At 41.6% G+C, this 21,488-nt stretch overlaps 1 protein-coding gene across 4 annotated transcripts in view; it reads left to right on the top strand.

The window, feature by feature from the left end:
• The window catches only part of fam49al (family with sequence similarity 49 member A, like), a 31,390-nt gene extending 11,444 nt beyond the window's left edge, over positions 1 to 19,946 (top strand). The window contains exons 2-12 of one of the 4 annotated variants that reach the window (XM_046417873.1): positions 2,105 to 2,195; positions 5,964 to 6,043; positions 10,704 to 10,825; positions 12,092 to 12,197; positions 14,355 to 14,491; positions 14,600 to 14,677; positions 14,975 to 15,091; positions 16,241 to 16,320; positions 16,677 to 16,803; positions 17,871 to 17,941; positions 18,037 to 19,946. In XM_046417873.1, the coding sequence (XP_046273829.1) occupies positions 5,974 to 6,043; positions 10,704 to 10,825; positions 12,092 to 12,197; positions 14,355 to 14,491; positions 14,600 to 14,677; positions 14,975 to 15,091; positions 16,241 to 16,320; positions 16,677 to 16,803; positions 17,871 to 17,941; positions 18,037 to 18,100 (972 nt within the window). In that variant the 5' untranslated portion in view covers positions 2,105 to 2,195; positions 5,964 to 5,973 and the 3' untranslated portion in view covers positions 18,101 to 19,946. The other 3 variants (XM_046417869.1, XM_046417870.1, XM_046417872.1) reach the window with 3 other exon arrangements.
• Positions 19,947 to 21,488: the final 1,542 nt, after the last annotated feature.

The following is a 21,488-nucleotide window of genomic DNA, read 5'->3' as shown; positions in this document are numbered from 1 at the left end:
GTCCTAACAAGAGTATCCCCCATGCTGAGACACGTTATCTTGTGTTTCCTGTCATTTATAACTCATCTGTACCATAAACAAACTAAATAAAGTAACTTACTAAACCAACACATTTATCTGAATTCCCCACTGTGGGACTAATAAATGATTATCTTATATTATTGCTTGGCATCCAGTATAAATGTGACATAGATGGTCTATCAAAGTGTGTGCAGCTGTATCCCAAACCCACATGCTGTAGAGAGATTGAGATTGCTGAGAATGCAGCCAGGTGGCATGGAGCTTAAACAGTAAACTAAAGCACTCAACTAATTAACAGAAGTGAAAATAGTAATCTATCAAAATGTGTAGTCAGGGTCCCGAAGCTGGAGTAAAATTATGTTTCTGCTCTCAGTTTGATCTAATAAGGTCATTAGTTGTCATGACAACGGCTGCAGAGAGCTGTTTTTCCATTTTTGAGACAATGTACCTGAAACAGCTGCTTTTCTGTGGTTTGAAACATGATGAAAAGTGCATGATACCAGTTTTTCAAAAGCCTTGCTGACATATGAAAAAGTTTAGGTACAAACTCATATCTGTTTTATCGGTTGAGACGTAGAAGACTTGAGCAAGAGATGAAGTTTAACTTTGCAAATTTAACTTTGCAAAGTTCAAGTTGTCACCTCTTTTGACCTCAGCATCCTGTGCGGTGCTTGGCCTTTGCCCTTTCACTGAAAGGAGAGATCAATAAGCATTAGGGAATTTTCTTGAAGAGAACATACAGTTAAAATAAAGGTCCCTATGTAAAGCAGAGGACATGTAATTCCAGATGTGGATATGTACAGAGGTGCAGTTTACAACCCCCACAAGTAGGAAAGGAAATGCTTTGGTGTCCCACACATTCTGGGGATTATGGAGTATAAAGTCCATCCATCCATCGACCTGATTGGTAACACTGAACAGTACCTGACTGTGTGTTGCCAGCAGAATGAGAGGCTGTGTTTCCCTGGCAACTATTCTTCAAAGGCCCCCGCCTCTCTCCTGTCTGCACTCTCTCTTGATGAGATTCAGTGATGCAAGGGCAGCAGCAGTAGTGTCAGTAGTTACAACAGTCAGCAGGCAAGGCAGCACTGGAGTTGTGACAGATGCACCATGAATGAGACGAGCTTAACAAGCATAATCTGATATTGAAATGTTAAAATAGGCAAGAAAGAAGCACCTTGGTAGGCATAATGCTGATGATTTTGGGTTGAAGATATAAATCTTTTGTTTGTGACTGTGTTCCATGTGTGCTTATATAACTGCTGTGTATAACCTTTATAGATCAAATGGTATCACTCTATCAAGACCATCATGAGACACTTAACGCTATAAAGCTATAATATTTTCTTCGAATAACAACAGATCAAATGACTACATGTGAAAGGGCTTGCAATGGCTTGTAGTGACAAACTCACAGAATCATCACTCAACTCTGTAATTTCTCTCAGTGCTGTTGAACATTTTACCTTTTTTTAGCTCGTTGTTTAAATTTTCTGGTCAGCCAAAACTGCAGCTAGCAGCAAGCTAGTGAACATAGAGAAGCATTTATCAGAGGAAGTGCCAGATATTAACCTCAGGAGTTGGCAGAGACCAAAAGGAGACTGAAATCTGTATTCATTGGTTGGGCACAAACAATTGCTCTGTATCTACCAGAAGTGTGATTAGAGGACTGTATGCTAACATGTTCGCTCTATCAACCTAGCTGATGACATATTAATACAATGATCACAGCTTGTTTCTGCCGTCACTAAGTGGGGAAATAACAGCTATTGCAGTTTAAACTCTATACTAACGACATCAGGGTAAATCTGGGATGTGCTGTTTCATATCCCTTTCAAAAAGCCTATGAAGGAAAACTGTCACGATCCTAATTATATAATTACAGCATTATTTTTGCTCTTGTGTTAATTGGCCCTTTATGCCTCTCTCTGTGTCCATGCTTTTCTTTGCCTTTGTTGACTCAGTGCTTCTTTAAATCGAAAGACTTTCTGGACTTCTGTTTTTCTGCTTTTCCTTACAATGCGTGTTGAATTTTATGTTAATTTCGCCTTCTCTTTGTCTGTCTCTCTGCTGTCTTTGTCAGGTGGTGGGTGCTGATGCTGTAACCACTGTGTGGAGCTGACAAGCCCTGGTTGATGCAGTGAAGTGTTCCAGAGGGATAAACACAAGCGAAGGTAGGAAATGAAAAATGAGGAGTGCAAAAATGCAGAGAGGAAAAAACAGAAAGAAAAAAAATAAGAACAACAGCTGAGAAATAAGGACACGGCCGAGAAACACCATATGGGCGCATCGGAGAGGAAGGAGACGGATGGACAATTTAGGAATGAGGAAAGGGTGATTGGTAGAGATGAAAGATGAGAGCGGGAAGAGTACCGTCGCTGCATACGCTGTATACAGTACAGCTGCTCGACGGGTTTGACACACCCCCTGCTGAATACCCAGTCAGCCAGTGTGCCACAGAAAGACAGATCATTGTGGGTTTTAGAGAAAGAGACACAGATGGAGAAAGGGAGTTCAGATGGTATTATTGGTGAGTTAATAGAGGTTAGACTTGGCAGTGCTGCTTCTGTGCTCAGTAAATCCACACTGATGAAGCTCCTGGTCTGTAACAGGAGGAATCTTTCAGTACGAGCTGAAAAGAAGCTGGGAGGCCTCGCTCTGCTGCTTGGCTTCCAGTATGTACCAGGTTTGCTTTTCAGACGCCATGTGGGAGTCGAGTCGTGTCTTTATTAAGACTCGAGGAGCCCCTCGGTTTGGTTTCTCCTGCTGGACTACAGATGAGAGCTGTGTGTGCTGTGCAGTTGCATAAGAGAAGCACTTTGCTCCACTTTCATGCTGGCTGACTGCAAACACTGTGTGTTTTAGTGTAAGAGAAACTGCAACCAGTGGCCACCAAACACACTTCCTAATTCACAGAATTCCACGTCTTAACTTTCAGACAGTGTCCCGCTGATACATCCAGTGGCGTTTATGTAACGTACATTATGGACGACAATCCCATAATGCCACTTAGATTTGTTTGCACCTAAGGGCCACCAGTGAGTCTGAATGGCACCATGACAGATATGTGCTGTGACAAGACAAGTCCGGAGGATCCAGGAGAGTGCTGCTGAGTGGTAAAATGGAGAAGTTGCGCAGGGAGGAGAGCTGGAGGGGATATTTTTGAGGAACCCAGTCTGACGTCAGAAACGAAAGAGAAAAGGATTCTTCTATGCTTGTGTATGAATTGCAAAGTAGCCAGAGGAAAAGACAGGAATGTAAATAATTTGAACATATTTCATGCTCTTTATACCAACATCCTCACCCAGCAGAAGAGTACCCTGGTCTATAAACAAATTGAAAAAAAAGAAAAAAAAGCAGTATCTAGCACACAGACCAAATAGAGAAAACCACAGGCCTTTAAATAGATGGCGGAAAAAGAGAAGTGTGAAGTGGACAGAGATACACAGAGACAGAAGGTGAAAGAAAGAGTGAGAGCAGAAGTTTCTATCAGTCTCTAAGAACTGGCAAACAGTGCCGCTGTGGGACTGCAGTCATTGCTCTGAGCGGCTCTAACCTGGGATTTACTCACAGCAAAGATTTCACAAAGCAGGGAGGACAAAGACAGGAAGGGGGAGAAGAAACTGAGGGCTTAAGATAAAGGAACCACTCAAAAAAAGGGTAAGAAGAGAGGGACATGAGAAGCCTTTGGTGAATTTGTTGATTTCCTGTCTTGGCAAATTTTTGTGTTTATCATATATGTTCTACAACTAACACAAAGACTGGATTGCTGTGCAGGTAGTAAGAATTGGTGCATCAGATCACTGTTGTAACTGACCTGGTGTGTGAGGAAACTGGATGCTTTTTTTCTCCCACATCTTCTGCTGAGACGAGCAGACGATATCACCAGGCCAACAGTATCCTGGCAACCATCAGCCGAGCTCTGGACCACATGCTGTTCCAGACTCAGTGTGTGTGTGTGAGGCTGGTTTACGGCTACCTAACTAACACAAACTCACCTATTCACAAGTCAGAGGGGTTTTCATCGCTTTAGCTCCAATGTGAACCTCAGCTTCGCTTCGCCTTTGCGATCACCTTGTCAGGCTGACTATATGAATCTGTTATTCATTTATTCATAGTGTTCGGCTATCTTGGAGCAGGTGGTCTAAAAGTCAGGATGAGATGGGATGCGTTTTACATGTTGGGACTGTTGCTCGCAGGTTGCTGCAGTGACTCAGCTCTCTTTCTCTGGCTCCCTGTAGATTTTTTAGATCGAGTAAACATATATAGTGCAGTGGATACAGTACTCCTCTGAAACAGATGTCGCCACTTTGGACAGCAAGCTGTATCAGCGACTGGACAGTGTAACTCAATCACCTGTCTATCTGTACCTCAGTGCTGCATTGCAACACCAGTTCTTGCTGAGTAACAGTGAAAGCAAAGAGCTTTTTGCAGGACGGTTGAATCTCATAAACATGCTAATGCTGGCCATAAATCAGTCTTGCAGGGAGGGTGGGGGACTGATAGCACTCCGCTGTGTGCTAGCATAGCGCATAAACAGAGAGGGCACGGCAACGGAAGTGAAACTTGGCAGCTGCTCACGTTCTGCTGCCGAAATCCCTCTATGATCGAGAAGAGGCTTTCATACTCGCACAGCTGAGAGTCATTTTGGTATATTGGATTCCATTTGGTTTTTGCGTTTATTGTGTTATTTTTATGTGAAATACACAAAAGTGCACATGTGGCCTCTCAGTCGTCTCTCTTTTATCCCTACGCATCAATTTTCCTTCAATTCCCTGTTTAATTAGCTTTGAGGTTTTGAAAATCATGTTTTTTCACACTGTCTGACAATATTGCACATATATTTTATACCGGTTTGTTCCAGTTCTTTATTGAAGCTGTTTACAATGATTGAAATATTAAAATCATGGACCACTAATTCAGAATGGGTTTGAGCTATAGGATTGGCTGGTTTGTTATCATAAATGTTGTTAGTACCGATATTAAACCACTAAGCCCTGTTTTGAGCATAGATACTAGGGCCAGTAGCATCTATACCTGTGAGAGTAGCAAAAAGAAATGCTTCTTCATATTTTGGAAATTATTTAATGGTGACGAAAATGAATTCAGACGTAGCCTATTAATGATGAATTTACCTGACACACAGCTCTCCCCTGCAAGATGAAACAGAAGTCATTCAGGCCTTGGTCATACTTGGTATTGCATCAAAACCAAATGTTGTGGTATGGCCCACACACTTTGAACAATATTTGGCACTATGGTGTGAGTTTATGCTGTCTGGCCTGAGTGGGAATGAACAGGTTCAAACCAGGGATGGCTGTCATGTTCTTGTAAAATACCTGAAATATGTTGTTTTGCCTGCTGCTATTTAGGGACATACAAGCATGTAGACATTTTACATCCTGCACACGGGACCTACAGTATAATCTGATAAAGCTTATATCAGTGGTTTCATTAAGTGCTGGCATCTGGTCTTTGGCTATGAAGTATAAAGAGCTTGTCATAAAGTATCCATAGACTGGTGTACATGAAGGGCATTAGGAGAAAGTAGGCTGTACATAGCAGGCTTTTATTAGGTTACAATAGTGATGTAAATGGATTAAAACCACAGCTGAGCACTAGTGACTCCCAATGAGTTAGCTAAATGATTCACGACTGGATTTATCCCCCTTCTAATCGGATTCAGCATAGGCTGTGCATGGGATGCAAACGGTGATCAGTGTCATTAATGACTGGAATGGCTGACTGTGCTCTGGACATAATGTTTATACACAGGGATGGAAGAGGAGATGAAGAAGGGATAATTTAAAAAGTGCAGAGGGGTAAAAACATAAAATAAAACAGTCACAACCTGCTGTGTTGTCCATGTGCATGCTGTGTGTTTTCATGCGCGTTTCCAGGTTCTGTGTACTGTATGCATTTTGTTGTTTCCTCCCGTCCAGGTCGCCAGCCATGGGGAACCTCATTAAGGTCCTTGGCAAGGATTTAGAGAACTGTCCACATTTTTTCCTGGACTTTGAAAGTAAGTGAGCGCCGGGGTGTGTGCACGTGTCTGTGTGCTTGAAAAGTGAGAGCACATGTGTGCAGCGGAGGTGTTCAGTGGGAGGTGTCTGGGTGGAGTCAACGGAGGTATTTATCTGGATGTGAGCTGCTGAGTTGTTGATGGTGTGACGGAGTGGTATTGTGGGTGTGGTTTGTCATTATCAGACGCTCTCTAGTCCCACTCTCAGTGCTGTTTGATGCTCTTATATCCAACAATGGTATAAATATATGGTGCGTAGGTTTAAATAAAATGGTTTAAGTAAATATAAGTAGTCTGACTTTTATAACTTATATACAGCTTTGACTTAATACATGCAAGTGTGCACTTTTGTATAAAGTAATTTAATGGGGTTAGATTCATATCAGTTTTAATAATTAAGTTGAAATAAATTAACTGAGAAGGAATCAAAATGATGTGAAACCAAAAAAAAAAAAAGACTTTAAAAGTAAAACCTATAAAAAAAGCAATTAAAGAGAGTCTATTTGATCATTTTTGCTCCAGTTTTCAGCTAACACAGTCCAGTCATCAGTGGGTTGACATCCATCCACAAATGATGGCATTCTAATCAAATGGGGCACTTCTGTATAGTTTCATTATACGTTTTGCTTTTGAGGTCTTTCTTTGTTTAATTTTTTAAAGAAAATCTCTCACTTAAATTTTTCTGTATTTGATTCTGGGATGATTTTGTTTAATAAATATAATCTCACATAATTCAGGATTTTTTGCCAGTTTTTTCAATTGTTTTTATTCTCTCTCAGTTATTGTTGCTATTATTATTATTATTATATTTGAATCTTTTTGTACTTTAAACTTTGTGCTTTATGGAATAAATTGACTTTTTTTTTTAGCATTTGCCATCCTCAGTGACCCTAAATGACTGTTTCTATGTTAAGCACACTAAAGAATACTATAGGAGTGGGATTAAAGAATCTCTGTTTCCATGTTGCCATGCTTCACCCAGGACATACTTCCACCATGCCATTCCAACAACCCTCTCTCCAGTCCAGCCCCACACCTCAACACTTGTCACACACCACACACACATATAGCTCGCACACACGTACACATGGAAACACGAGCACAACCCCGACACCCGTCCCCTCATCACCCACAGACTTCTCCCCTCTCTCTGTTCCAGGGGGCTCATGGGAAACCTCCTGAAAGTGCTGGCTTGCGCCGAACTTGAGCATGGCCCAATAGTTTTCCTTGACTTTGAACGTGAGACCATCCGCTTCTTATTTTTTTTAGTTATCCCTTTCTCTTTGTTGCCTTTGCTTTGCTTTCCTCATTCCACCCAACTTAGCTGACCATTGTGGCATCTTCATGTCCTTATTTACCCCTTGCTCCCTCTGCAGCTCTTCTCCTCCTCACCCTCTGCTTTATCTCTTGATTTCTGCTCCAGGGACTGGCATTCCAAAGTCATATGGCTTCTTTCTAAAGGGTCTTATTCACATGTGCCACATCTTATTAGACGCAGACAGATGCACAATGGCATGGTGACGCTCTAACAAAATGACAACAATAATGCTTTGATCTCGGCTCATATGTGACAAATACTGAGGAGAAACAAACCGAATGCCAGTTCTGTGTGGGTTTCTGTTGCTCAGGGATGATGATGGCTAACAACAATTCTGTTGTCATCCCTCCACCTCTTCATCTCCTCATCCTCTATTGTGTGACCTTTTGTATGTCTCACCCGTCCGTGTGTGTATGTGTGTGCTCATTAAATAATGTGTGCGTGAGATTGATAAAGAATAAAGAAAGAGAGAAAGACTGCGAAAAAGACTGGAAAATAAATCCACCTCTATTGAACTTTTCCTCATCTTCCCAGTCAGTGAATTCTAAACTTTGCAGTGTGAAACTGTCCATCTTAACAAGACAGTTCATTTCAGTACTCAGTGTCAAAATCTTCTGTAGTTTAGCAACAAATATAACATTTTCCCAGAATGGTAAACAAGGGTTAGCAGCTCTGTGAGGCTGTGCTAGTTGAGCTAAATGCTAACATTAGCAGGCTAACATGTGCACAGTGACAAAGCTAACATGCTGATGTTTAGTAGCAAAGGTTTACCATGTTCACTATCTTGGCTTAGCGTACGTGCTAATATTTGCTAACTAGCGCTGAAAAATGGCGCAGAAGACACAGAAGATTTTAAGGCTGATTTTGAGACTAAATGGATTGTTAAAATGGAGATATTTTGCAGTGTATCCCAACATATTCTGCCCCTCCTCAACCACTTTCCCCCGTTAACAGCTGGCTTCCTCCTCCGCCTTTACTGACAGAATGTTACAGTTGGAGTGGGAGAGCTCACTGCTGGCTTCATTTATTATGCCCGTGATTCACTTTACTTCAAAAGCAAGTGGAGTGAGTCAGACTCACTGCAGCTTTAGACATGCTCCCCCCTCCCCAGCCACCTCTGTGAGCTCTCTTTCTCAACCCAGAGACACGGTCTCGTCTGTCACACAACTCGAAGTTTGGATGAAACTCTATACGGAGCTCTCCTGCAGCTATGGCCGGATACTAATTATTATACCGTGTTAAAAGGATCAGGAGCAAATCTGATGACAAAATAGAAAAATGTGCATAATTTCTCATTTAAAATGTACTTCTCGCAGGTTAAAACTTTCTTTCTTTACTTTTTTACAGCTCGCTTTTGAGGCTGACTATAGGAGTCTTAGCATAGCATAAAGACTAAAACAGCTAGCCTGGCTCTGCCCAAAGGCAGGATTAAAAAATTCCACCTACCAACACCTATTAAAGGCCATTATATGTTTTATATCTAATTTGTTTAATCGGTACAAAAAGCAGGGTGTTAAAAGTAGGAGTCACTGCACCCATTCAAGAAATAATCCAGCATTTAATTTCTATTATAATCTTTCAGGAACTGCAACTGGTGAACTAATTTACAAAACAATTTTTTGCAAAGAAGCAGGCTAGGTGGTTCCCTCTCCTTCCCGCCAGAGACATGAATGATAGTGCAGTAGACCATTGTCAGGGACTGATGTTGGTAAGGTCGATAAGGTCTGGCTCACAGTCTCCGTTCCAGTTCATTCAAAAAGTGTTGGATGAGGTTGAGGACAGGGCTCTGTGCAGGCCAGTCAAGTTCTTCCACACCAAACTCATCCAACCATGTCTTTATGGACTTTGCTTTGTGCACTGGGACACAGTCAGGCTGGAATAGAAAAGGGTCTTCACCAAACTGTTGCCACAAAGTAGGAAGCATAGCATTGACCAAAATGTCTTGGTATGCTTCACTGGAAGTAAGGGGCTGATCCTAATCCCTGAGAAGCAGCCCCATAAAGAGGTGTGTCAGGATACTTTTGTCTATATAGTGTATGAGGATAAGCTGTGCTCATTTAATTATTACTGTCCCTCATAAACAAAATAGGTTGTTTAGGAGCACATTAGTGAGAAGTCATCACTAAAATAGCAGTGCTTGCTGTGCTGATTATGGCAGCCAGTGTGCACATAGGACAGCAAATATTCCATGATTACTATTTCTCTGCAGGGAGACAATGCCTCAGGGTGCAAAAATAATCAGCAGTGCTACCGCATGTAGTGAGCTGCCTGAGCACACTCCCACTCTCACTTTATAACTGAGTCACACATCGAGACGGGTAGCTTGAAGTGAAGAAAACTACACACTATGATGACTCAAGAGGACGCATCCTAAATTGTGTCGCTCTAACACTTAATCCCTCCTGCATGCATACGTGACTCCACATGGGCAAACAAACCACAACTGTGACTGGGAGGTGTCCTGCGGCAAAACCACAGAGTTTACAGTGTGTGCACTGCTGTGTGTGCGTGAAGTAAAGGGGGGGGGGGGGAGTGAGCATGTCCAGAGGTTGTCGTTTGTTTTTTTATTTTTTTTACATTTCCCACAATTAAACCTCAAGGGCAAAAAAGTTGTCTCACACCCATTCGTAGATGTTGAGCGGAAAATAGAAAGTGAGAAAAAGATGGATAAGGCTGTTAGATCCATTTGATGGCCCAATTACACCTATCCAAGCATGAATAAATCCCCATTGAATGAACAGCTGAGACGATTGCAGTTCAGGAGTCAGACTCATTGTCCAATTTAGGTACTTTTACAGCAACTGAAAACCATCAAAGTGTTTAACCATCAGCTGTAACATCCTCCTCAAAATAGCTCCCTGAAGTGAAACTGCCTTGTCATCATCTGGTCCTTATCAAGCGACCACACACTGTAATCAAACCTCATTGTGTGACAGAACGAGGCTTGCAGGTCTCTTGTTATAGATCTAAATTGGATCATCCATTCGCTGGTTAGATTTTGACCTCAGATGTGAATGGCTGCCTTGTCCACTAACATGATGAAATGCAGTAATTTTCACTTGTAGAGATGTTTTGCTTTTATTGCAGTCATGTAGTGATTAATTAGTATTCTCAGACTTCTATGTTTATAGGATATCATCTTTTCAGATCTTCCTTTCCCACTAACTTCCTTCCCTTCTTAAATCTTCTCTCATCCACTTCACCTTCCCCTCCATCTTATCCTTCTCCATTTTCTGCCACCTCCCCTCATCTCTACCCATACATTACATCACACTTTCACTTCCCTCTCTCTCCCTTCTTCCCTCCCTCTTTTCTTTCCATCCTTCCTTCCTCCCCTCCCAGATGCCCAGCCCACGGAGGCAGAGACAGCCGTGTGGAACCAGGTCAGCGCTGTGCTGGAGGAAGCTCATGGGATCCTTGCCGAGCTGCAGTCCTATAATGGCGCGGGCCAGGAGATACGAGAAGTGAGCACGAAACAGTCAATAAGGGCTGAACATCGATAAATGCAGTGCAGTGCGGAACAGTCATGAGTGATTCATATGGCCTGCCACACAGTAAATATAGGCAGTGACAGAAACGTGTGAAAGTATTTTTTTTAACATTCCACGCAATATGCTGTTTTTGATGGCGGTGTAGTAGAGGCATAAACATCATCCCTTAGAAAGCTGTTACGCTGGTCTTGATGAACACCAGCATTAGTGTGTTCAGGTTCAGCTTTTGATCAGTGACACATTAATGCAAACCAGAACCTTCAGATGCATTTTTATATTTCACTAAGCTTGATCATTTTCTTTAACATGTCTTAGTTGCTGCAGGTCTGTGAGGACACAACTGACGCTTAGGAATATCTTATGTTCAGTTATTCCACCAGGGAGAAAACAAAATATGGCATACATGTATATTATTACAAAAATATGTCATTGTCAGGGGATCATCAAAGCGAACGTCTGGCAATATTCTGTAGTCTTCCTATTGTCAATAAAAGACCATGAAAAAACCAAAAACAACAACGAATTCATCCCACTAACAAATATTGCATTGCAGCCAGAGTCTAACGTACAGTAGATTATTTGTGTCTCCATTGTTGTTACAGCTCTGCAGTGGGTGGCATGTTCCTTCATTACGATTAATGTGAGCACTGTAGTTTATCTTGAGAAAATATGACACACACACTCACACACACTCTCCTCCTGTAAAATGTGGCAAATGTTTATAATGCCTTTGCTCAAAGTAGTCCCCAGTCAGTGTGTTCCTGTTTGAGTTTTTAAAAACTAAACTATACATTTGTGACCCATTTTTAAAATTTTACATCTGCACCAGGAACAGATGGGTTTGGGTGTCGGTGTGAGAGATGAACTAAGGTACACCTACTGTACCTACTCTTGAAAAACTACAAATACAGAAGAACAGTCTTATTCTGTCAGGAATTATGTTCCTACTTTGTTGTATATGCCTGCTGGACAGCTTGGTTAACTATGTCTAATCATTTATTACAATAGTAATAATATATCATTAGGTAGATATAAAATGGCATGTCGATAAAACCTAAATTAGGCTCTTGAGTGTGTGTTGTTGCTGAACTGAAATTACAATAGCACGCAATTTGAAGGTAAAAATGTTACTAAAGTAAAACATCGCTTTGAGGAAGAGAGGATAGAGGAGATGCAGAGGTTTTTAAATCATTTTTGCGAAGTAACATCTGTGCCCCTGCCTGTGTTTCTTGCCCACAGGCCATCCAGAACCCGGGCGACCTCGCTCTTCAGGAGAAGGCCTGGAACGCAGTCTGCCCCCTAGTGGCCAAACTTAAGCGGTTCTATGAGTTTTCCCTCCGACTGGGTGAGCATGACTATTAACATACAGTCTGTAGAGTGAGTTCAGGTGATGTAACACGTTCTGTGGGCACCGTATTTGAGATCTAATAGCCTAAATCTGAAATAAGGTGGTGAACAGGGAGATTCTTATCATCACTAGCAATAGAGAGAAACTTGACTCACAGCTCCACTCCATGTTGCCATGTACCACCATCTCACACACACACACACACACACACACACACAACTATGATGTCCTCTTAGCCATCTCTGCAGTATCCTGACCTAGCAGCCAGGCAGCCGTTGCTACGGAAACAGTGGTACACGGTTGTCCAGCATGGAGAGAGAGAGATGGGGAGAATAGAGAGAGAGAGAGAGAGAGAGAGAGAGAGAGAGAGAGAGAGTGAGAGAGAGAGAGAGAGAGAGAGAGAGAGAAGTACGAGCAGAGGAATAGAGTTTGTCTGCCGCCTCTGCTCTGCCTTCCAATAATACTTCGATCTCATGGACATTGTGTTCTCAGCTTACCATGGGAAGAGGGCTAACTAATAATTAATGATAATGCATCAGCACTAATGTATCTGGAAGATACAGCACAACAGATATCATATGGACACTACCTTCCAGCCCTTCTTATAGACAGGAAGGATAAAATCTTAATGATTAGAGTATAAACTTGAAGATCCTCCCAGTTTTTGCCCCAAGCACCACAGTTATAAATTTGATCAAAGCAGTAAATAAGAGGTTAAAATGTCCCATGTACAGTAAACAAACAGCTGGAGTGTTTCTCCATCCAATCTGTCAGTACATACCCTCAGGAATCAGTGCTCACTCAGGAAAGGGACCATGAGCTAACAGCAGGAGGGTGGAGGAGAGTGGGGTTTCTGCCCAGGCCCTTTAGATGAAACACTTCGGTGCTGTATTTATAGAAGGCCCTTTTACATTTTTAATGCAGAGGAAGGGATGGGGGCTCTGGAGACTTTGCTTCTGGGGTATTACTGCCACTGTCTGATTTGTTAGAGGCAGCAAAGCAATGAAAAAGCTTGGGTTCAATAGCATATGTGACACAATGGATGGATGGATGTATGGTCACTGATATGGTGTCCACAGGGATGTCCAGATCACAGTGAGATCTCTATGGAATATCGCTGTACAGGATATGTCCATTTAGTTTGTCTTGTAGACAGAAGTTTATTGTTATTGCCTGTGGTCATAGAGGGTACAAACAGAGCTGCTGATCTGGCGCACAGGCCCAGCCCGGTGTGTCATAACAAGACAACAGCCATGCCTGTGACTCTGTGAAGCTGCATATTGCTAAATAATGTGTGAGAGATTAACACTGATAAAGAAAAAGAGAAAGATTGTGAAACAAGTTGGTGAGTCTTCTGTAAGTTAAGTTAAACATTATAAAATGAGAAAAAAGAATAAGCTGCAACTTAAATGTTAATGTTAACAACCTTACAAATACAATTAATTTTGACCATATTCACATCTTACTTTGGCATATTAGCATGTTAATACTTGATAACTAGTTGAGGCTACATTGGATGCTACCATAAAACATCACAAATGCCTGATCTGTCAGTGGTACAGTACATTATGGGTAATGTAGGCCACCAGGAGGAAGACCATATGGAAGATTTTTTATCTTCTGAGTACTCTTTAAAGGACCACCAAAGTCTTAAGGATTAATTTTGAAGGGACTGTACCAATTGCCATAGAAATTTAAAAAGTTGCAGTGACAAACATAGCAGCATCGCCACCCTCAGAACCATGTTGTTAGCCTGGCTTTTGTTCTGCTTTGATGGTAAATTTCTGGTCACATTAAATGTTAAATCCCAGCCAGAAGGGCCCTGTTTGAAGACCTGCTCTCACGAGAGATTCAAAGGTCTGTCATACTGCCTGAGGGCAGATCCCACTGTGCTTAAACATTGCTGGGCCCATTTCTAAAAGCCCAACAGGTATCCAGTGATATCCAGTGAGGAGGTGACAGAACTGGAGTGAAGTGATTTCATCTGCCTAAACCAGTTCAAATCCTCTTGCTGGTGTTGCATTTTGCTGTTAAAACCTAGAGACTCTTACAGCAGTCTGAACATGAGCAGATAAAAGCCTGTACAGCAGCAGAAATGTGACATGCAATTCCAGTTTACGCAGATATATTTTTGACATCTAAGTATGTTTGCAGAAAATGCCTTGCGCAGCCTGCTGGAGGCGTTGACCAGCCCGCCGTACGCTCCCATGCAGCACCTGGAGAGAGAACAGGCCCTGGCCAAACAGTTTGCTGAGATCCTTCATTTCACACTCAGCTTTGACGAGCTAAAGGTGAAGGGCATCATTCTTGTTCCAATTACAGCCCTCAGAGACTGACCTTTACTGTCTTTACTTAATTGCCTTTTGAAGACCAAAATCACCTCCTCTGTCACCATGCAGATGACAAATCCAGCCATTCAGAATGACTTCAGTTACTACAGGAGGACTATAAGCAGGAACAGGCTGAACAACCAGCAGGTGAGGCCTTGGAGATGTGATCTGACTCAGGCTGTTTATGTTGCATACATGATCAAATGTTTGGCCAGAGCTGCATGGTTTCACTTGCTCTCTTTAATCATTGATGACTAAAGAGGAGGTGTCCCTCTCCGCCTAACTACACAATGACATGTAGAAGCAACATTTCATTTGCCATTCAGTTACACAAATTAGAACCAACGCTGGTTTCACTGTTACTAGATGACATGATCATTGGACATTATTATGAATGCTTTATAGATGCTGTTTATGTGATTTGTGTTTTATATTGGCACACAGCTGGAGGCGGAGAACGAGGTTAACAATGAGATGGCCAATCGGATGTCCCTGTTCTATGCTGAAGCAACACCAATGCTCAAGACTCTGAGTAACGCCACCACCAAGTTTGTTTCAGAGGTAGATTTCCAATTTTTGCCAAGTCAGACCCACACATCCATCTACTCTATCAAGACTTGGAAAGTGTGTGCACTTTCACAACTGAGCTGCAGTTTAGTTTTAACTCTCAGAGTTTTAATTATCGGCCTGAAAAACAAGCCCTAAGTATAAGTCACATGAAATAGATTTAGAAGGCATCCAAAAAAATAAATCAAGTGGGTAGAGAGGTAATCTTCACTCTTAAAGTCACAGTGCACCCAAAAATGAAAATTCAGTTACTCACCCCAGTGCAGATGGAGAGTCAGGGGAAGTTTCTTAGTCCACAAAACATTTCTGGAGCTACATTAAAAAACAATGGAAAAATAAAAATATAAAATGGCTCCACACAGCTTGTCTCATGTAATAAAAGTCTCTGACAACCCTGGGATCCCAAAAAGATTTGAAAAAATGTTGTTTACATGCTTTTTTAAAGCCACTTTTAAGCCCATATTTGGTGTGAGTTTGAACAAACCTGGGAGGGTTTCTGAGGCCATTTTCTGAACTCACACATCCACTATTTTTAAATCAAACATTAATTAGGGACTGACCAGTAACTACATGACTCTACTGACCACTGACCAACCTACAGCCTGCATTAATGAGCAGAGAGTACGTTCATAACAGAGCAAACAGTCTGTTATTAAAAACATACAGAGCACAGAAGACAGTAGTGAATATACCTCCATGAGAATTTTTTTTAAAACCAAATCACTGTGTAACTTTCTGAGATTATTGAATTGGCATTGTAAAATATATATATATATATATCTTTATATATATAAGTTGTAAACTGTAGGCTTTAGTCATTCATTGTTCTTGCACCCTTGAGTCCTCACCTCATGTGCTCTGCTGTTGCGTGACACCTTCCCCTTTCCTTTTCTGTCAAAACAGTGTTTTAGTGTAGCAGCAGTCTTTTCCTAACGTTACACCACAATACTTTTGAGACTCATGTAAAATTTAGACCATGGTGGCCGTGGTTGCCTTTTCGTAAAGTTTCTTCACTGACCTCAGACTTGTACTAAACTCTGCACATGTACTTTGTCTCCTCCTTGTGGAGGAATCTAATTTTCCAAAATTTAAATGTCATTTTCAGTCAGTTTTGTACTAATTTCTCTTTTTTCTGTCAATCAGAATAAGACCCTGCCCATTGAGGACACCACAGACTGCCTGAGCACCATGGCCTGTGTGTGCCGTGTCATGCTGGAGACTCCGTGAGTACTTTCCCTGTCATCCCTCCGTCAATAAATCTCCTTCTCTTCTTGTCCTTCTCTCCAGAGGTCAGAACCATAGATTTTAATTAACAAGCCCTTTCACTGTGAATACAGAAGTCAAGTTTGAGCAACTAATTCAATAGAGTAAATCATTCATAGAGTCTGTCATGGTAAATTTAAAATGTTTAATCTTTTTTTATTAGTCTTCGTGTGAATAAAAAGTGCTTCAAATAGCAGCAGCAATATTTTGTCAATGTGAGGTCACCCTGACTCCATGTCCCGTCCTGTCCTCTGGTCATTATTTAACAATTTTCATCTTATTAAACTCTTTTCTACTGTAACTGTCCCTGCGGCAGGGAGTACCGTTGTCGCTTCACCAACACAGACACCATGCTGTTCTGCATGAGGGTGATGGTGGGAGTCATCATTCTCTACGACCACGTTCACCCTGTCGGAGCTTTTGCCAAGACATCCAAAATTGATGTGAGTAAACCACAATCTCTGTTGTTTTTGCCTTGCTAGGACTTCCAACAACAGTTAAACTGTCCCTGTGAATTTTCTGTCCATTAGAAACTGTCCAACATTTTGAGCCACTGGCTCTCTGTCAGGTATCCTTCTGATTCCCAGGAGTACACACAATCTATCGTTTTGAGATCTGTTGGATAAAACCCAGATTCTGAAAAATGTTGGGAACCTGTGTAAAACCTAAATACAAACAGAATGCATTCATTTGCAAACTGCATCCGCTGAGCCCATGTAGTAATATCCTTTATACCGTCATGGTACACCACATCCTCGCTTGTAAACTGCCTGTCAACCGAGTCTTTCGAGGATGCCCCTTGAGGTGATACGATCACCTGTTTCCTGTGCATTGTGACTAGCCTGCACCCAAGGTATGCATGGTGTGGTTTCATCAGTATTTAGATTCTGATAATACATCATCACAGTATGGCAGGGGTGATTAAATTTTACAGTCTATAAAAACTGCACTAAAAGTTGTCCAGTGCTGCCTTTGGAAACTACTAACCCACCAAAATGAATGTGTTCTAACTTTTAAATGCTGTTTCAGATGCCTGCTACCTTGAGATTTGAAGGGAGAAAAGTGAATTATGCAAATTTTAGTCTCGAGAAATCTTTGGTAATCCCTTAATAATCAGCATAAAAAAACTGGTTCTCTGACATCAAGAACCGTAAATCTAAGCGGTCACAAGATAATCTGAGAATGATAGAACAATGTAATATTTGTTGTTTTCTGTAACTCAGATGTTCTCTTGTGATATGCTGTAAAAATCCTTTTAATCGAAAATTTGATTCAACTGCTCACAGCTCATGTTCAGTGGCAAGCCAAGGTTAGGAACTGCAGGTTTAACCTCATAAAGACATCATGCATGATGCATCCTCAACATCAGACTGGTAGATGAGGTCACCCGCCGTTACAGATGTGTGTTTTTGAGTCAGTGCGTGACTGCTGCAACGGCAGCAGGAGACGAGGTGGATCTGAGGCTGCTGACCTTTCTCTAACACCTCGCTGTTGTCTTTGTGTCGGGCAGATGAAGGGCTGCATCAAGGTGCTGAAAGAGCAGCCGTCCAACAGTGTGGAGGGACTTCTGAACGCACTGAGGTGTGTATGGACATGTGTGTTCCAGCAGCAGAGAAAGATACTGTATACAGAGGCGAGGTTTTCAACCCATTTCTCGTTATCGCCTTGTTCTTCAGGTATACGACACGGCATCTAAACGATGACAGCACCTCCAAACAAATCAGGGCCCTCCTGCAATGAGAGAGAGGGGAGAGCGGTGGGAGGGAGGGAGGAAGGAAGGAGTGCACTTGAAGGAGGAGGAAAAAAAAGAGGAGGAGGAAACAAACGCCAATTGCTGATAAACCTGTTTGTTTACAACGAACAAAGAAAATCATCTCCAGGTTAAGAGTAACCTGCTGATATTAAGAAGAGGAAAATAATTATATATATTGTCAGCTGTCCATCATTCTGTCTCTCATTTTGTAAAGTAAGAAAAGAGAAAAAAAGCCAGAAAAGAAAATATAGATATATATTAAAACAAGTGAAACACAAGCAGCAGATGAAAAACAAGTAGGATTAAAGAGGAAGCTATATTGCAAACTTTAAGGTCAGAACTGAGGCAAACTGAAAATGTACAAAAAAAAGTTTAAAAAAAAGGGTTCATGTTCCAGCAGTAGTCGGAGTATTTTTGCACACACTTTGAAAACAACGCCATCTCCTTTCCCCTAAAATCTGATCCCAAACTGATCCCGGAGCCTTTCCCTGTGCCCCCCTCACACACCCAGTTCGATCGGAGGGGGGGTTTAAGCAGATGCAGTGGTTGTCGCCTTCAGCTGCACCGATCTCAGCCTGCAGGCGACTTATGAAGCAATGTGAAGGATACACTCCGGAGATTTGCTTCTGCCTGTTTAGCTTCTCTTTTGCATTGGTGTAGCTGAAGGAGAGGAGGCAAGAAAGTCTTTAATGGGACGTCTTCGCCCTGATTTCTTCCTCATTCCAATCACCCTCATCCCTGTTCCCATCCATTCATGGGATATGTGATTTTTCCTTGGCACAAAAAAAGAAAAGAAAAAGTCCATCCATATTGTGCGCCCCAACGCTGTGTATGCCCCAGCACAAATCATCTTGTGAGTTGTCTGGCTTTACTTGAACAACGTTGTTCACTCTCTCTCTCTCTCTCTCTCTCTCTTCTCTATCTCTCTCTCCCTCTCTCTCTCCATGGTGCTAATCTGGTTTAGATATCACAGTACTAGCTTGTTAGAAATTAAATTAAAAAGGGGGCTTATCCATCACTTTTTTTGCACTAACATGTTAAATCTCAAAAGCAGCAATCAGCGGATCTGCTTTCAGCTTTTCTGTGATTTCACATCAGTGCACAAAACATGGATGAATGACCCATTAAGATCCAAGAAAGGCATTCTAGGAAACCACAGCACACTTATGTCTTCACCCAGTGCCAAAGCTGATTGGTTTTTGCTTTTATTACATCATCATGAAATCTTGCAGTCTTTCGAAACATCACTGATGACCATTTTAAGTGCATACGAGGATGAGATGACACGCACAAGTCAGAGGGCGGTCAAATTTACACACATGCATCTTAAGGGAGAGCTCTGAGTGCTCCAGTGTAAATATATGAGGCTTTTCTCAGCAGGCATCTACATGGTCCGCGTGGGTCCTGAAGGAAAAACACATCGATATCTGCATACACCTAGAGTTCTTTCTTTTAGTACGAGGTTGTTAAAGAACTAAGTAACTGAATAAGTGGGAAATAAAACTTAAAAAAGCTCAAAAGGAGATTAAAAAGAAGTGCTGTACTTTGGATGTCTATAGCCCTTAGTCTAATTTAATTTGATCTTATAATATATTTTCTATACAGGGGTATGTGCACAAGCATATTCTGTATAAATAGATGGCATGTTGTAAAAGTTCTGACAGAAATGTGTAAATAAGGTGTTTTTATTCATTTTTAATTGTTCAGTGATGCTGAAATTCGGTATGTGTTGTCATTCAGAATTACCATGCGTTTTGGCTTGGACCATCGGATTTGCCGTAGTCATAGGTTTCAGAAATTCAGCTTCATTATGGCGAATGAACTAGAGGGAGGGGAGGGACGCTAACGGGGTGGGGGTGGGGGGATGTCCATTTGCTTGTTATTTTGTACATTTTGTGCAACAATAAACTTTCATTTATTACATTCACCCTGATGTTCTGTGTCTGTAGAGCTTCAGCTTCAGCTTCTTTGTGCTGCCTTGTTTATGGGCATCAGCACAACCCGACACAACTGTATTTAGTTAACTAACACTCACACTGGGGACATACACACACAATTTATCAAAGCCTTCTTAAAACATATAATTAGGTGCCCACATGAACACTGAACAACATTTTACATGTAAGAGACAGGAGATAAAATCTACACACACTCCCTCTTTCTGTCACTGTGCTAGCTCGACAAGGACACACTGGAAATTCTATATTAAAAGGACTATACACCTGGTAGATACTCACTTGATTTGAAAACATTATCATATCTTAAGGTGAACTTTAGAATCCACTTTTTGCACAAACAGGTGGCTGGGTTTTGTCTCCCATCACACTGGATTCGATCAACAGGAAATCAATAAGCGGCACACACATTCATACATCACATGCAGGAAGAGTCAGGAACCACTGGAGTAGAAGGAAACAGTTCATGTTTGCAACACTAAAGCATCATTTTTAACTCACTTGGTTAATTTCCAACCCGCCTGAAACACTAACCTCCTAAAGTATCAGCACAGTTTAGGTGCAGTTTGCTCTCTGGTTTCAGGGCGTACCTCAGCGATGCGCCCACTCTTACCACAAGGGGGCAGCAAAAGATTGATCTATGAAAGAGGCCAAAACGAACCAACTGAGATAAATACACATGAGTATCCTGCTTTATTGGGATCAAAACAGTACAGGACCGCTTCGCCCCACCTTCTGACATCTATCACTCTAATGAAATACCTCTTATTTAATTGATCTCCAAATAAGAAATAATGTTGTGCAAACAAAAAACATCCAGTATTTAGACATCATCGCTACCTGCCAGGATGCCTGTTACAAAGAGGGGTTTTAATTGAGGCATTAGCTTGAGACACACAGTGCACTCAGCTGTGAGGTCTGTGTGGCTGCAGCGTACAGTGTGGGTACTGGAAGGTCTAAAGTAGGGCAGGGGGACACTGGAGAGCCTGTTACAAGTTATATATGGGAGAGAGAGCAGCAGGCAGATACTGTACCTTCTTACATGGAAAGAAACACAGACACACTTGGATGTAAAATAAAAAAGATAGCAGGCAAATATGGTAGTTTGGAAATGGGAGGGAATTGTGAACTGTGTGTGTGTGTGTGGTGCAGACCAGTAACCACGGATTTGGCTATGTGCCCTAACTGTCACGTAATAAATAAGGAACCAAGATCTCACTTTACTTCCCCAATGGAATGCATTCAAATTCAAAACACGTGTCACAACTGACAAATATCACTTATTTACTGCCATTCAATGGACAATAAATAAAGCACAAAATAACAGACAGTTAAGTCGGATAAGCAGGTGAGCGTTGCTCTGTGCAAGTGACCTGAACTGAAAGACACTGAAGGTGCAGGAATTTTTTTTTTAAGTGAA

This window comes from Scatophagus argus, chromosome 17 (genome assembly GCF_020382885.2).
Source record: "Scatophagus argus isolate fScaArg1 chromosome 17, fScaArg1.pri, whole genome shotgun sequence".
NCBI classification, from domain to species: Eukaryota; Metazoa; Chordata; class Actinopteri; family Scatophagidae; genus Scatophagus; species Scatophagus argus.
This window is presented reverse-complemented; position numbering and strand designations above follow the sequence as displayed.